The 16,451-nt window shown below is 43.5% G+C and overlaps 3 protein-coding genes across 6 annotated transcripts in view; 2 read left to right on the forward strand and 1 right to left on the reverse strand.

The window, feature by feature from the left end:
- SAMD8 (sterile alpha motif domain containing 8) overlaps positions 1 to 3,351 on the reverse strand; it is a 41,896-nt gene extending 38,545 nt beyond the window's left edge. Inside the window, exons 1-2 of one of the 3 annotated variants that reach the window (XM_058188386.1) lie at positions 3,225 to 3,294; positions 2,543 to 2,606 (exon numbers count right to left, since the gene is read on the reverse strand). In XM_058188386.1, the coding sequence (XP_058044369.1) occupies positions 2,543 to 2,606; positions 3,225 to 3,274 (114 nt within the window). In that variant the 5' untranslated portion in view covers positions 3,275 to 3,294. Of the gene's footprint in view, positions 1 to 2,542; positions 2,607 to 3,215 lie in introns of all 3 variants that reach the window. The other 2 variants (XM_058188387.1, XM_058188388.1) reach the window with 2 other exon arrangements.
- A 621-nt stretch (positions 3,352 to 3,972) lies between these two features.
- On the forward strand, positions 3,973 to 8,304 carry DUSP13A (dual specificity phosphatase 13A). Its single transcript, XM_058188457.1, has 3 exons — positions 3,973 to 6,248; positions 7,132 to 7,349; positions 8,092 to 8,304. The coding sequence occupies exons 1-3, from the start codon at positions 6,088 to 6,090 to the stop codon at positions 8,289 to 8,291; spliced, it is 579 nt and encodes a 192-aa protein (XP_058044440.1). The 5' UTR covers positions 3,973 to 6,087; the 3' UTR covers positions 8,292 to 8,304.
- A 285-nt stretch (positions 8,305 to 8,589) lies between these two features.
- Positions 8,590 to 15,550, forward strand: LOC131200989 (dual specificity protein phosphatase 13-like). 2 transcript variants are annotated; one of them, XM_058188458.1, is made up of 3 exons: positions 8,590 to 8,847; positions 10,732 to 10,949; positions 12,931 to 15,550. In XM_058188458.1, exons 1-3 carry the CDS (start codon positions 8,606 to 8,608, stop codon positions 13,140 to 13,142), a joined length of 672 nt encoding a protein of 223 aa, XP_058044441.1. In that variant the 5' UTR covers positions 8,590 to 8,605; the 3' UTR covers positions 13,143 to 15,550. The 2 variants fall into 2 exon arrangements, with proteins under 2 accessions (XP_058044441.1, XP_058044442.1); XM_058188459.1 differs by having other exon boundaries at positions 8,680 to 8,840.
- The last annotated feature ends 901 nt before the right edge of the window (positions 15,551 to 16,451 follow it).

Here is a 16,451-nt window from a genome sequence, read left to right on the forward strand (position 1 = left end):
CATCCAGAACCATTGAAAAAAGGCTATCTATTAAAAACATGCACCTTGATTGTCCCAAAGATGCTTTTTCCAAAAGGCAAGTGGACTTTCTCCCTTTGAAAATGTTTCCTTTCTCATCCAAGAAACTTCTTCAGTTCCTGAACTGAATGGAAGAAGCTTCTTTGACAAGAAGCGAAATGTTTTCAAAGAAAAAAAACCCCAAGAAAGTCCAGTTGTCTTTTGGAGAAGTACCTTTGGGAGACTCAAGATGCATGTTTTTATGGTTGTTCCTGAAAGCATTGCACAACTCCAACGCTTCATCTGTTTGTGGAAGATTAACACCATCCACCATTTTTAGTAATAGTTTGCCGGTTCATATCTAGGCTGACAACTTAAGTGGAACATTCTTAAACTGAGGATTACTTGTATCTGCAACCAAAACATTAATGCAATGTGATTTTAATAAAGACAATATCCCATAGCAGCTGCCCTCTCCTTCTAGCAAGGAAAAAGAGTTTAAATATTGTCCCAAAGGTGCTTTTTCAAGAGGCAGCTGGACTTTCTGGGGTTTTTTTCCAGCTCAGAGCTGAAGAAGCTCTCGGATGAGAAGCGAGACATCTTCAAAAGAAAAACCAGAAAGTCAAGTTGCCTCTTGAAAAAGCACCTTTGGGACAATGTGACCTGGATGACTGAGAATCTCCAAAGACAATTTAAATCAGGGATGGAATCCAGCAAGTTCTGACAGGTTCTGGAGAAACGGTAGCAGAAATTTTGAGTAGTTCGGAGAACCGGCAATTACCACCTCTGGCTGACCCCAGAGTGGGGTGGGAATGGAGATTTTGCAATATCCTTCCCCCAGGAGTGGGGAGGGAATGGAGATTTTGCATTATCCTTCCCCTGGAGTGGGGTGGGAATGGAGATTTTGCACCACTGGTTTAAACGTTACCTTCCCCATCAACCATGTCTTCCAACTGTGCCATATGGAAATCAACAGAATTCATACAACAGTCAAAGCAAACAAACTAGTACAAGTCTTATGAAGCCATAAACATAAATGATAATCCTCCAAAGCTATTTACTAGCAACAGGGAGCAGAGATCCACAGCCTATATGCCTGAAACGCTACCTCAAAAGCTGACTTGGGGGAGCATCTCATGATTTCGAACAGCAGGGTAAGAACAAATATGGGGGACTTTCACCCATGCAGCTTATAAAACCCATACTAAGTGAGCTGCCCCTTTCCTCCCCCAGTTGTTAACAATCTGGCAAGGAATCTGCAATTTAGCAAACCTGGAGGACAAACAACAAATAATTCAGAGTGAACTGAACAGGTAACAGGTAACAGGTAAATATGTATTGATTTTTCAAGTAATCACAGGTTTACTGCCTGGCCAATTCCAAAACGATTATCACCGCTAAATATTTATTGAGCAACATTAAGTACAGTATATCAAAGCGATATAGGATCTACAGAGCTCATTAAGCCATGGTAGAAGATACGAATCACCAACACTTTGTGTGATACTAGCCAAAACCTCAAATCAGATTATGAAGAGAGAGATGTAAAGGCCAAGAAAAGTAGATAAAACCCAGAGGACGTTTAAAAAAAATATAGGCTTTTATTTTTCCCCAAGTGTAAAGGGAGATCTTACACACAATTTTTTTTTTGTAGCATTTAAAGCAATATTTCTTAGGCAATTATTCTGCCACAAAACACTTAGATCCAAATTGAAACTCCGTGACTGAACACAAATTTCTCTAGTCTAGATTATTAGAGAAGCCACAGTCCTGGCATGATGAGAAAATGTGTATGTTGCAAAACTTCCTTTAATAATTGCCTTTCTGAACCCACCAAAAGTTCTCTAGGGCAAATTGACTCCTCTTACCTGGTACTTGAGTCAGTCTTCTAACAATTATTTAAATAAAATTAGTGTTTTGAAACCCGTCGCTACAATCAAGGAACAAACTACTTGGCTCTTTTTAGACTTTGAAAAAAAAAATGGTGAAATTTCCTAACGTTGCACAAACCCACAACTCCTCTATTTTTTTTTAAAGAGCCTTCAACCAAAGCACATTTTAGATGTCAAAATAATAATTAAAAAACAAAACAAAACCACATAACTTTCAGATTCCGATTTGGGTTGGAGAAACACACCGCCAAGTTGCAGCAGCTTTTCACTTAAAAGAGCAGGAAAGATGAGTGGAAAGCAACAAATGTTCTTTTAAGGTTATCAAGTTTGCAACCTGTTGCTACTCAAAAGGCCCAACAAGTTCAATCCGATTCCTTTTGTCGCCTTTATAAAGCGACAACCTGTGTGGAACAATAGGCTGATCATCAAGTTTAGCTGGATGTTGGGTTAATTTTGTGCCGCTCTCCCTGTTTGCACTGATCTCCCCATGTACAGAAACACTCTGTATCATAAGCTTCATCCCCCTCCACCACCGCCCTTAAACGTGTGAATTGTCCAATACTTCCACAAGTTCCAGATCACTTTGGATCCCTAGCTGTACATTTTTACGGATAGCTGATCTCACCAGGAATTAGTGAACATCTGTTATATACCTTGCCTTGCCATTGATCAAAGGGCAGCTTACGGCAATTCCAAAAAGGGCAAAAGTGTCGGAACCTTAAGAGTGAAAAAAAAAAAGATAACAAGTCAAGGTGAAAGTATGATTTCTCTTTTGGCGCCATGGGACCAAACTGGGGTCATCTCCATTTCTCAAGGAGAAGGGGGAGATTTCACTCAGCTTGGGGGGGGGGCAATGGGAGGATGCCCACCGGGGCAGGTGCAAGGAATAGGTTCACCTGATCCTACTGGATGTGTAAAAGGTTGAAAAAAGACTCCCTGACCCATATTGCACCCCACGCCCTGCTCAGCTTCTGCCAGTGGGGCACCCCGAGGTCTCCAGATGTTGTCTCGCTTAGGGACGGAGGAGGGGGTCTCCTCTGGGCCATCTAGAGGGCATCTAATCGGCACACCCAGACTCCCCCCACCCCGTGAGAAAAAGAACCGGGGTCGCCTCTGCTCTTTTTTTGGGGGGGGGGAAGGTGTCCCTCAAAAGTCACCGGGGGGGGAAGATGACGAGGCCGCACCCCCATATCCCAAGCCTGGCCTCTCCCGCACAGCCCAAGCCCGGTTAGCGGCGCTCCTCCCGGGCAGGACGCCCCGACCGCCACCCCTCAGGTAGAGCGCCCCTGACCAAGGAGGCTCCCCGCCAAGCTCTACCCTGCTCACCCCGCTTACGCGTGAACGGACGGAGCCCGCGCCGAGGGCCCTGCTCTCTCGCCGCCCATCCCACGCAGACAGACCGGCAGGCGACAGCGGCGGGTCCCTTCAGCCGGCCGGGAGGGCGGGGGGTGGGGTGGGGGTGGGGGCGGGCGAGGCAATGCAAACCTCCCCGCCCCTTAACGTGGCGGAAGGGGCGGGGGCGGCGGAGCGGAAGGGGCGGGGTGTTTTGTCCCCCGGTTGCTAAGCGACGCGAGGCTTCGCGCGCGGAGCAGGCCGCGGTTGAGGGTGGGGGGGGGTGGCATCGAAGGCGGCTCCAGTCCCTGTCAGCGGCCTTCGGGGAGCGAGGCGCCGAGGAGGAGGCCGCAAAGCCGGCGTAACGGGCCGTCCCGGGCGTGGGGGGAGGACAGAGGAGGAAGGCGAGGGGGGGTCAGGCTCCCCCCGCGACATCCCTCGCCCCCCCCACCTCCTGCCCCCACCCCCACCTCATCGCGGAGCCAAACGGGCCTTTCGGCCCGAGTCGAGTGACGGCTGCCTCCGAAGACGCCCTCCCTCTTGGCCGCCTGCAGCTCCGACGGGTGGCGGGGCTGGCAGCGGCAAAGGGGTGCCTTGTTGGGGCGCCGCCGTTCGTCCTCCTCCGCCTAGTGCAGGGGGTCTGCAAGCTTGGCTCTTTTCAGACTTGTGGACTTCAACTCCCAGAGTCCCTCAGCCAGCAAAGCTGGCTGAGGAACTCTGGGAGTTGAAGTCCACAAATCTTAAAGGGACCAAGGTTGGAGACCCCTGTTATAAAGTATTTCCATCCATGAATGGCAGTAACTTTTTGCTGACAGAATTGCAGTGATTGGTTTTCTTAAGAATTGAATACAGACGGCTGTTACATGTGTTTTACTAACTTGTTCATAATTTCCCATAAACCATTTGCTCTCAAAATAGTACTCCAAACCCAGTTGGCTGCCTCTTTCTAAATCTGAATCCATGGCTCATTTCAAAAATAGGACCAGAAGCACCAGCGGTACCACCAGTATGTAAAACCACTCGGCACGCACATAGTTATGGGAGCTCTGGCCTGAACTTGAAGGTAGAAGGAAAAGATGGGGAAGCTAAGGTAGAAATGATGGCATTTAAAACCTTTTCTGAGTTTTGAAGAAATCTGAAACACCTGCCAAAGTCAACAAAACACAAACCATTTCAACAGATTTTTCAGAATAGAATTGAATAGAATTTTTATTGGCCAAGTGTGATTGGGCACACAAGGAATTTGTCTTGGTGCATAGGCTCTCAGTGTACATAAAAAAAAAGATACCTTCATCAAGGTACAACATTTACAACACTTAATGATAGTCATAGGCTACAAATAAGCAATCAGGAAACAATCAATATCAATACAAATCATAAGGATTACCAGTAACAAAGTTACAGTCATATAGTCATAAGTGGAAGGATTTGGGTGATGGGAACGATGAGAAGATTCATAGTAGTGCAGATTTAGTAAATAGTTTGACAGTGTTGAGGGAATTATTTTTTTAGCAGTGTGATGGCCTTCGGGGAAAAACTGTTCTTGTGTCTAGTTGTTCTGGTGTGCAGTGCTCTATAGCGTTGTTTTGAGGGTAGGAGGTGAAACAGTTTATTCTATTCTATTCTATTCTATTATCTTGTCTGGACCTGGAGCTTTTCCTGGCTTTTGTCTGTGAAATAGGTCCTGCACTTCCTTTTCTGCGATCACTAGGGGTTGTGAACCCAATGGGATGGGGTCAGTTGTAGGAGGCTTGGCTGTTGTTGGTGTGTCTGAGATGGGGGTTGTGGAGATAGGTGGCTCTAGTTTCCTTTCAAACCTGCAGTAAAACTCATTCAGGTCATCTGCCAGTTGTTGATTTCCTTCAGCCTGGGACTCAAAATAAGACCCATTTCCTGATTCATATTTATCCCACATATCTTAAAAATGGCTGAGGTTGAGAAACGCTGCTGTGGAATCAAACTTACTGTTTGTAAACATAACAGTAATATACTTATTACACCATGGGGTCTCCTTTCCGCCAAAGGATGCTTTGGTTCCAGATTGTAGCCATTCCATAGCAGTCTTAATCAAATGAAGTAGCTTTTTCCACTCTCCCAATGCTCCAAGACTACAATTGTTGCAACTCTTCTGGAGAGCATCAAGTTGAAGGCTTTTATTTATTTATTTTATATGGCGTAACAAAATACAGCATTAATGCATAAAATTCACAAAATAGCATATAAAGTGTGTAAAAATAGATAAAACACCAGAACAGTGAATTAGTTTAAAAGTATGAATGATGAATACAATTAAATTATGTATGAGCAGTTACTACAATGGCCGGATATCTAAATCATTTAGCCATTGGACAGCACTGCCTTCAAGATGACATAGTTCTTGCAGGGATCCAGGGAACCTCCTGAGGGGGCGTTCTGTCACAATATAATGTAAAGTTTGTGGGACATTCCCACAGTCACAGTATTATCAACCAGCCCCCAGTTGTATTTCCAATATTGGCACCTGCCATGGTTGCTTTAGATCTGGTTGAGCGCTGTCCAGTTTTTCCTTGGAAGATCAAAGCCAAAGGGGCATTGTAATGGATCAGTGGAGGTGGCTGAATGGCAAGAAAATGCAGGTCATGGACTTGTTTTTTCCTGCCGGAAGGGATGTGACTCTACAATTATTCTTCCAGCTCTTAGACTTTATGCTTCTGCCACAGCTGTCATTGAATGGCAGTTTTAGGGATGATTCGACTGCAGACCTAAGCACATGCTTTGTTGATGTCCAGCTCCTGGCATTGCTCCATTTTCAAAATAACAAGTGATCTGCTCTGGAGCGAGCCTGGGTTGCATTCTCAGGTGTCAGATTGTCAAGCTGCTACTTTAAATGACCATGGCTGACCAGTGCGTTTCACTGGGCCCTAAAGATCTCGGACCCTCGACTGAAGACAGTCCCAGTGTTCAAGATTTAGAGCAGCTGCTGAATACTGGGAGCCCTTCCTGCCACCACACTGACGAAGTGTGGCCTAATCTTTTCTTAGGAGATCAGTAAGTATATCTGTAGGAGAGCATTTCAGCCCCTTTCCTACATAATTATGGCAACCAAATAAATTGTGTCCAAAGATTACTTAATGTGGACATGTGGTTAACTGCTGTAGTAGCTATGCATAGTTATGTCACCATCTGAAAAGCCATGACCCCATCTGAAAAGTCATGACTGTGGGTGTTACTGGAGTCTAATGTTTTATGAAATCATGTTTTGAACAGATAAATTAGATTAGCAATTGCCAAAAGACACTAACCTCTTCCAGTATCCACGATAAGTCTGCTTTGAGTCAAGCAAAGCCTCAATTGCACCTTCACCCTGCCACCTTGAATTTTGAACAGAATTTGTCAACACTTTTTCTGTGTTGAATTTGACTTTTATTCCCTGTGAAACATTTCCCTTATGAAAGGTGAATTTATTTAAATGTTATGGAGGGGCGGGGAGAAAGACCTAAATACAGGTGGTACAAGACCTAAATAAATAACAATCACAATTGAGCCCAAAAATTTATGTTGTTAAATGAGACAGCTTGGTCCCATTTTATGACCTTTCCTGCCTCAGTTGTTAAGTGAATCACTGCAGTTGATAAGTTGTTAAGTGAACCTGGATTCCCCGTTGACTTTGCTTTTATAAGGTGGCAAAAGGGGATCTTGTCCCATGACCTTGGGACACAGCAATGGTCATAAGTATGAAACAGTTGCTGAGCATCTGAATTTTGATCACGTGACCATGGGGAGGCTGCAAAGGTCGTAACTGTGGAAAATGGTCATAAGTTACTTTTTTCGGGGCTGTGGTAACTTTGAACGGTTACTAAATGTACTGTTGTAAGTGGAAGATCACCTGTACTTTTTCCTGACAGTATCTATCTCTGTGTCTTTTCTCCAGCGTAACAGCGCATAGCAGATTTGACTTATGGAAAATGGGGATTAGTCACATTTTAAATGCAGCCCACGGCACTCTATATTGCCAAGAGTCACATGACTTTTATGGCACTACGATTGAATACCATGGCGTACCAGCTCACGATCTTCCCAGTTTTGATATAAGCCTATATTTTTACTCTTCTGCGGAGTTTATACACAAGGCTTTGACTACACCCGGAGGTATGGAAAACATGGCAGCTGTTATTAAGCTCTGACGGCATTCGCTTGGACATTTGTTCAAGATTTTATATATATATATATTTTATAAATATATATATATTTATATATTTGGCCACAAGGGTGGGGAGTCCCTCAAATAACTGATCCTGCGCATTGTAAGGCTTTAAAGGTGAATACCAACACCTTGAATTGGATTTGAGAACTTTATGGCTGCTCTACCAAAAACACACATAACTGCTTGCACCACTGCATTTTGCATCAGCCAAAATTTCTGGAACCCAACACCGAGTGCAGAGAAGAGCAACCAGGATGATTAAGGGACTGGAGGCTAAAACATATGATGAACGGTTACAAGAACTGGGCATGGCTGGTCTAGTGAGAGAGAAAGACCAGGGGAGACACGATAACCATCTTCCAATATTTGGGGGGCTGCCACAGAGAGAAAAGGGTCGAGCTATTTTCCAAAGCACCTGAAGGCCAGACAAGGAATAATGGATGGAAACTGAGCAAGGAGAGATTCAACCTAGAAATTAGGTAGAACTTTCTGACAGTGACAACGATCAACCCATGGAAGAGCTTGCCTTCAGAAGTTGTGGGTGCTTCATCACTGGAGGTTTTTAAGAAGAGATTGGACTGCCATCTGTCAGAAATGGTGTAGGGTCTGCTTGGGGGGGGGTTGGACTAGATGACCTACAAGGTCCCTTCCAACTCTGTTAATCTAATTTATTGCTTTTATTTCCAGGCAAAATCTTTGTCCACTGTGCCTTTGGGATAAGCAGGTCCTCCTCTTTGGTGCTGGCATACCTTATGATTTACCATCATTTCTCATTGGTTAAAGCGATACAGACAGTAAAAGAACATCGCTGGATCTTCCCTAATCGAGGTTTCCTGAAACAATTAAGAAATTTGGACCTTCAGCTAAGAAAAAAACTGAACAAATAAAGAAATGGAATATATACATTTTTAAAGGATGACACATATCTTGCAGGCATTCAGTCACTTGGTGCAATACATACCAAAATTATTCTTTTAGCTTAGTTGCAGATAATCACTTTTTGCCTGGTAAAATTCACAATGTTTGCAGAATGTTGTATTTTTGTATATTTGATCACAGGGAATTGATGCATACTAATGGGAGACTTAATAAAAAAAGAGGAAAAAAGAGCCTGTGCGGGAAAAAGAAAACAAGAAATACATAAAATGTGCAGGGAGATCAGTGAGACATTTTAAGACGAGCACCTGCCTCCCACTGTCAGATGTCAAAAAGTAACTGGCACACAACACAGCAAGGTCCTGCAGTGATAGGAGATGAACAAACTGTGCAAAATCACTTGATAGCCAACTTACTTGCTTCTGAGGTCAACCGTCACCCTTTGCAAATGGACACCATCAGATCCAACATACCATCCGTGAAAGAATTGGAAAGTCGTATAGACAACTGTAGGTTGGAGTCACATGCACTAGACGAAGTATGGCCCAAAATTTATATAGGTAACATGTAAGTATTATCTTTAAGGGAAGTTTTGATTAACTGGGCTAAACACTATTTACAGAGGAAACTGTTTTGCAATGCAAAAATATTAAGTGCCTGAAGAAAACCTGTTGTTGAAGGATAGATGTACACCATTGTTTAGCTCTCATTGAGAAGGTTGGGAAGTTGGAATTAGCTTTCAATTAAAATAAAATAAAATAAAAAATCTTTCTCTTTAGACTACTAATGCTAATAGACAGACAAGAAATCAGCAGAGACAATAATGTTCCATCAGCTGCAACTGTCTCTAAAATAGGTCATGGGACTCAATTGAATGTATACCTTCTGTTGAGTGCTCTGTATGTTATACTTGTCCGTGATGTGTTCTTAAATTGAATTTCTGCTTTGGACTCAGATTTCTTTTTATCTGACATTGCCTTGTTGCACCTTTTACGTCTTGTTCCTCAAGGTTCGTCCTACTTCCAATTACAGGACTCAATTACTGAGTCCATCTGGAAGTATGGAAAATTGCAAGTGTGAGAAGATTAAATTGTAAAAAATATTAAGAATGAAAAAGAAGGATGTGTATCTTGTTTGCTTGTAAAACTCAAAAAGGGAATAGGTCTCCATGAAGGGCTCACAAAGGCAGGAAAGAGAAGCTGTACTCTTAGTTACCAAAATGACTGTCAGAAAATATTAATTGAGCCATCTCTAATGTCATGGATTGTCATACAAAAATAGGGATTTAATAGCTGGTGACACTTGCATTTCACTCTAGGGAACACTGATAATGGAAGGAACAGGGATGGGTTTTGAGTGAAAAAAAAATACTCTGAATGAATGCAACCCAGGAAAAACATTATTCTACTGTGGGACATGAAAGAATGGATGGGAATGAGATGAGAGATAGCAGGAAAAAGTGATTGGATTATTTAGAGCAGGGGTCTCCAACCTTGGCAATTTTAAGCCTGGAGGACTTCAACTCCCAGAATTTTGGGAGTTGAAGTCTGCAAGGCTGAAAGTTGCCAAGGTTGGAGACCTCTGATTTAGAGATCCAAAATCAAATAGATTAATGATTATTTGTTTAGGACATTTCTGTTTTGAAGACGTAAGTCTATATCAGGTGAAATGCTACCGGTTTGCTCCAGTTTGGGCTAACCGGTAGTGATAAAAACTACCGGTTCGGGCAAACTTGGTAGTTTAAAAAAAAGCTACCAGTTCAGTTAAAGGAAGGCGCAAATCTGATTTTGGCTTTTTGCTAGGTCATTGAGAAATACATGAACATGGGTTTCTTGGGGAGGAGATGTAGAGAAAGCATGTGATAAGTGAATTATGGAATGTTTTCTGCAAATACAGTTTTGCAGGTTGATCACCGAATGCAAACGAGGGACACAAGATTGAAGTTAAGCAGCATGACATCTTTGCAAATGGTTCAGAAAGTGATTAAGAATAATTTGTAATGTTCCCATTTGTGAATTGGAATATTTAACACCAAAATATCTATGTTTGACAGAGAAAATTGAATGAATTATTGCAATTTTTTATACTGCATAAATTGCAAAAATAAACATAGAGCAAAAGAGTGAATATATTAATCCTGTACAGTAATACATTTGCTGAAGTTGGGGAAGCAGATGGAGAAATTTAAAGGCATGCAAAATACAAGGCAGAGGTTATCAACAGTATCTGGTCCTTTGGAAAGAACAAATATTTGTCGAAAGAAGGAAAAATGGATCTGTATAAAATCAAGATTTTGCCCCTGTTGCTGTGTGAAAAGACTATTGGATATCCCAAGGAAAATATAAAAATTATAAATATAAAAGCAACCTGAATAACGGGTGATGTCTTGGCATTCGCACCCTAATCCTCTCTCACGTTGTCCTCCCAATTTGCACACCTGTGTCTGTGCAGGGTCACAGCACACAACAAGGAGGAGCTGAGTCGACATGGCATCACCTACATACTGAACGCAGCGCACGGTGCTTGGGGAAGCAAAGGAAACCAGACCTTCTATGGATCAGAAATCTCTTACTATGGCATACGAGCAGAAGACTCCATAGATTTTGATCTAAGTGTCTATTTTCATCCGGCCTCAAAATACATCCACCAAGCACTCAGAGCCCCAAAAGGTGAGTCTCAGTCTTTACAGCAACGTTTCTCAAGCTTAGCAGCTTGAAGATGTGTAGACCTGAACTCCCAGAATTCCCCAGCCAGCATAGCAAGGTTGAGAAACAGTGCTTTCCAGAAACAGCCAAGACTGAAGTCATTATTATCAGCAATCCTTATGATTTATATTGATATATTGACCATCATTTGTGTTGCAAATGTTGTACCTTGATGAACGTATCTTTTCTTTTATGTACATTGAGAGCATATGCACCAGGACAAATTCCTTGTGTGTCCAATCACACTTGGCCAATAAAAAATTCTATTCTATTCTATTCTATTTCATGTAGAAATCTTAGGCTGCATCCAGAATTTAAAGCAATAATGCACCATGTTCAGGGGTAAAATCTACTTACCTTCCCTACCAATTTGGAAGTGCATGCGCTGCGCGCATCACATGCACGTGCAGACCTTCTGCATAGGCGCAAACCTCCTGCGCATGTGCAAAGGGTAAAAAACAGGTTACTTCCTGGTTAAAACCAGGAAGTAATGACGACCAGGCAGGTAGGTGGAGCCTCGTGCTACCGTTGCTACTGGTGCTACTGGTGTTCCAAACCACCTGCCGCCATTGCTAACGGTTCAACCAAATTGGTCCAAACCGGTGGCATTTCACCCCTGACCATGTTTTCTCTGTAACTCCAGAAACCTATTGTCCACATAAAGTTCCAGCTCAGCACTAAAATTCTTAGAATTACCGGACTGAGATTCTGAAAAAAAAAAAGGTTTCAAAGATGGTGTTATTAGCCATGTCAGATGGAATTGTTGGTATCTTATGAAGTCTAACATAACAGAATAACCAAATAACAGAGGAGACCTTGGAGGTCTTCCAGTCCAACCCCCTGCTCAAGCAGGAGACCTTATACCAGGGATGTCAAACTCAATTTCATTGAGGGCTGCATTTGTGTTTGACCTCGGGGGTTGGGGGGGGGGCGGCAGGGGGGCATGGCCAACTCAACATCACTCGTGTCAGGGGCACCTGTGGTGGCACTCTGCCAGAGAAAACGGGTTCTCGAGCTCTGTTTTTGACTGCAACAACCTCCTGCAGCCCTCCAGAGCTCCATTTTCACTTGCAGAGGCACCATGGGCAGGTCCTTTGCTGTTTCCAGGGCAGCCCCACAGATCTAAGCACCTTACAGGCCAGATCCAGCCCCCAGGCCTTGAGTTTGACACCCCTGCCTTATACCATTTCAGACAAATGGCTGTCCAGTGTTTTCTTAAAAATCTCCAGTGATGGAGCACTCACAACTTCTGAAGGCAAGCCATTCCTCTGATTAATTGTCTTCATGGTCAGGAAATTTCTCTTTATTTCTAAGTTGCGTCTCTCCTTGATTAGATTCCATCCGTTGCTTTTTGTCTTGCCTACTGATGCTTTAGAGAATAGGTTGACTTCTTCTCTGGGGCAGCCCCTCCAATATTGGAAGACTGCTATCATGTCACCCCTAGTCCTACTTCTCATTAAAGTAGGCATACCTGGTTCCTGCAACTGTTCTTCGTATATTTCAGCCTCCAGTCCCCTAATCATTTTTGTTGCTCTTCTTTGTACTTTTTCTAGAACCTCAACATCTTTTTTTATATCTTGGAATATCTTGTATATATTTTATAACAAGGAAAGGCTATCTTTAAGCAAACCCAAAATCATCATCATCTTCATTTAATGACCCCACATAATCCCTTGAGGGGTGGCATCTGGGCAATAGAATGGAGCTAGCAGAGTGTTTTAATGGCCGGATGCCCTTCCTGTTTCCAGTGCGGAGTTTTATTCAGCAGACACATTCTCAGTGTGCCCAGAGAGAGAAATATCGGCCTCTACCTAGGATTGAACTCACAGCCTCCTGACTGTGAGGCGAGAGCTCTACCTCTAGGCCACAGCACCACTCTGAAGCAAAACCAAAATACCTCTTTTTAATATTGCCTTCTTCTCTCTTCCTTTTCCCCCCTGTGCAGGAAAAATCTTGGTTCATTGCATTCTAGGCAGAAGCAGATCCCCAACTTTGGTTCTAGCTTACTTGATGATTTATCAGAACTTGTCTTTGGATGATGCTCTTGAAATGCTCCTGCAGCGTCGGGCAATTTCCCCAAACCGGGGGTTTCTAAAACAGCTTCAAGATCTAGACCTGGAACTGCGTTGCAAGAAAACCCTGTGTCGACTTTTATGATGTGAAGGAAAAGGATGAAATGGGGGCTGTTGGAAGAAATATCCTTCTGGGAGAAAGACACTGGAAACTTGGTGGCTGATTGGAAAGATGGTTTTTAATGGTGGACCGGCAAAAAGCACATGGGAGAGGGAGCGAGAGAGGGAGAGAGAGAGAGAGAGAGAGAGGAGAGAGAGAGAGACCCTCTTTTCCAGGGGTCTCCAGCCTTAGTCCCTTGAAGACTTGTGGGCTTCAACTCCCAGAGTTGAAGTCCACAAGTCTTCAAGGGACCAAGGTTGGAGACCCCTGCTCTGTTCAGCTTTGAATTTGAGCTTGTATTTTGATTGGTTGTCAGACTCCCATGGGGCCATGCAGGGGTAACTTTTTAGGTTGTCTTTTGAATCCCAGGTTTGGTTGACTCTTGCTGGGTGATAATGTAATGAAAGGGCTTTGGGCAATTCCTACTACGTGTGAAGGAGGTAGATCTTTGTTATGTAGAATAGACTGGCCCAGGCCTTAATGGCCCATTGACAAAGGTGGGGGGCTGAGTTTCTACCTCCCTTTTAGAGGAAATATTCTGCCCTTTTAATATTTCCTAAAATATCTCATTTTCCTAGGAGAGGGGTGGGTGTTAACTTCCTACAGGACTTTTGATAAGATTTTTTAAAAAAAGATCCTTACAATCTTATCACCATTTCATATCTTTTTTCACGAGCAGAATTTACAAAGTTTCTATTTCAAGAAATCAAAAAGCCCAAGAAGACTCTGGGCAATGCTTTTCTCTGATCCACCTTTCTGATCCACAGCTCCTCAGGTACCTCTGAAGAGCATCCAGCCAGAGCAGGAGGAAGACCAACACCTTCTCAATTGTTTTGCAATTGCAATTACAAGTAAGAGTCAAAAAAAATATAGAGTTTCTGTCACAAAGAAGAGGGGGTCAACCAGGGGCGAAATGCTCCCGCTTCAGACCGGATCATGCGATCCAGTAGCGATGGGGGCAGGTAGTTCAGAGAACTGGTAGCAAAAATCCCTCTCCCCCCCCACCGCCCACACCTCGCTGTTCCTCTTCTCTGTCTCTGAAGCTCTTGGTGGTGATATAGCTACAAACGGCCTTAAATGACTGTCGTGGCGCTTCAAAGGGCCACACTACAGCTGATCAGCACTGTAGACGGCTAGTAGACCGGTGCCTCTATTTTTAAAGAAGATAGAGCAGTGCGCTCCCGAAAAAAGGCAATTAGTAGACCGGTGCCTCTATTTTTAAAGAAGGTAGACCAGTGCGCTCTCAAAAAAAGGCAATTAGTAGACTGGTGCCTCTATTTTTAAAGAAGATAGACCGGTGCGCTCAAAGTTTTGTAAACTTTATTATTTTTATTATTTATTATTATTGGCCATGACCATTCACTCACCTGACCACCGAGCCACGCCCACCAATTAAGCCATGCCCACAGAACCGGTAGGGAAAATTTTTAGATTTCACCCTGGGGTCAACTTATTCTCCAAAGCACCTGAGGGCAGGACAAGAAGCAATAGGTGGAAGTTCATCAGAGGGAGATCCAGCTTGGAACTAAGGAGAAACTTCCCAAAGGTGACAATAATTAATCAATGGAACAGCTTGCCTACAGGAGTTGTGGGTGCACCAGGGATGGCATTCACTTACCTTAGCTACTGATTCACAAATATGAGTGTACGCACATGCGCAGAGCTTCAAAAACGGGTTGTGTTGGTGTCCGAGCGGGCTGCCAGAGCCTCCCACAGCTGCCGCTACCAGTTCGCCTGAACTGGATAGAACCGGGTGAATACCACCACTGGGGTGCACCATCACTGGAGGTCTTCAAGGTTGGACAGTCATTTAACAAAAATAGGTATTTTATAGGTATAATACCAGAAAGCTATGATAAAGGGATTATATAAATGCTTCATGTATTGTCTTGACATCTTCATGTCAAGACAAATTCCCTGTGTGTCCAATCACACTTGGCCAATAAAATTCTATTCTATTCTATTCTATTCTATTCTATTCTATTCTATTCTATTCTATTCTATTCTTTTCTTTTCTATTGACCGCACTGAGAATTGTATTTGCACAATATTGGAAAAATGAGAACTCCCCACCAGACAAAAACATAATTTGGAAAATATTGGACTGTGCAGAGATGGATAGATTGACATTAAAAATAAAAGATAAAGGAGATAGAGAGTATGATTCAATGTGGGATAGGTTTTATCAATGGTTAGATATAAGAGGTAGATGTTAGAAGAAAGATTGTTATGTATATGTAAAAGATGAACGTTATTTATGACTTATAAGCATGCTAGTATAATTAATATGATTATAAATAAGCTACTATAACTGTGATTATTGTTATAATTACTATGGATATTATTATTATTGCTACTAGTATATCTGTTGTTTTTCAGTAAAATGAAGTGCCTGGACAGTACACTGTTTTCAAAATATTTAGATATAAATAAATTTTTTAAAAAAGATTGGACAGTCATTTGTCTGGAATGAGACCTTCAAAGTCTCTTCCCTGGCCCTCAGATTCTATGATTCTGTACTACTTACTAGATTTCTAGATCCTTTTCACTGGTGAGTTTCACATTTTGTTACTACCGATTCACCATGCAGGCACATGCTTGCTTCACGCACCTGGTTCACACACGTGCCTGCCTTTCGCACATGCGCCTGGCCTTCCACGCATGTGCCCGGCCTGAAAAACTTGCCTGGGGTAGGTGGGCAGGCGGGCAGGTGGGCAGGTGGGCGGACCCCCCCCACGATTTCCACTACCATTCACCTGAACCAGTCCAAACTGGCTGAATACCCTCTCTGTTCTGTCCCCTCCCAACCACAACCAAAAAGACACGCGAGCTGACTATCGTTGCCAACAATTTACTCCAACGACAGACAACAGTTTTGGCAACGAACCTGCGATTGCCTGCCAAGTTCTCCTCAGACCAGCATAATTACAGTTCAGAAATAAACATAAGCCAAAGTCTTAATCACAAAATAGTACAGCCAAAGCTCCCAAAAGTCTGTTTTTGTCCGTCACGAAGCCCAATGGCAGCTCCACCCCTTTTATACCCTTGGGGTGTGGCTCCGTGACTCAGCACTCCCTGGGCTGGCCCCTTCCTTCCTTTTGCTGTGCACGCTTCACTCGGCGTCACTGCCTTGCATCTAGCCACGATTGATTCTCCTCAGCTGGCTCTTGGAGCTCTGCCAGGGAGGAGGAGGAGGGGTCAGGGGAAAGAGGCCGTGTCAGCTCCTCCTCCTCCACCTGGCCTGCCTCTGGGACCTGGAGCGGAGCCAGAGAGGAAGGTCCCGCAGAGGGAAGC

The sequence above is a fragment of the Ahaetulla prasina genome, chromosome 6 (assembly GCF_028640845.1).
Source record: "Ahaetulla prasina isolate Xishuangbanna chromosome 6, ASM2864084v1, whole genome shotgun sequence".
NCBI lineage: Eukaryota > Metazoa > Chordata > Lepidosauria > Squamata > Colubridae > Ahaetulla > Ahaetulla prasina.

What these genes read in the sequence shown, in the direction of transcription:
- DUSP13A (XM_058188457.1), top strand. Translation starts at nt 6,088, where the DNA reads ATGACCATGGCTGACCAGTGCGTTTCACTGGGCCCTAAAGATCTCGGA. An exon ending in AATCTTTTCTTAGGAGATCA is followed by an intron (nt 6,249 to 7,131) that starts GTAAGTATATCT and finishes TCTTTTCTCCAG; the next exon opens with CGTAACAGCGCATAGCAGAT. An exon ending in GGCTTTGACTACACCCGGAG is followed by an intron (nt 7,350 to 8,091) that starts GTATGGAAAACA and finishes TTTTATTTCCAG; the next exon opens with GCAAAATCTTTGTCCACTGT.
- LOC131200989 (XM_058188458.1), top strand. Translation starts at nt 8,606, where the DNA reads ATGTCAAAAAGTAACTGGCACACAACACAGCAAGGTCCTGCAGTGATA. An exon ending in AAAATTTATATAGGTAACAT is followed by an intron (nt 8,848 to 10,731) that starts GTAAGTATTATC and finishes GTGTCTGTGCAG; the next exon opens with GGTCACAGCACACAACAAGG. An exon ending in AGCACTCAGAGCCCCAAAAG is followed by an intron (nt 10,950 to 12,930) that starts GTGAGTCTCAGT and finishes CCCCCTGTGCAG; the next exon opens with GAAAAATCTTGGTTCATTGC.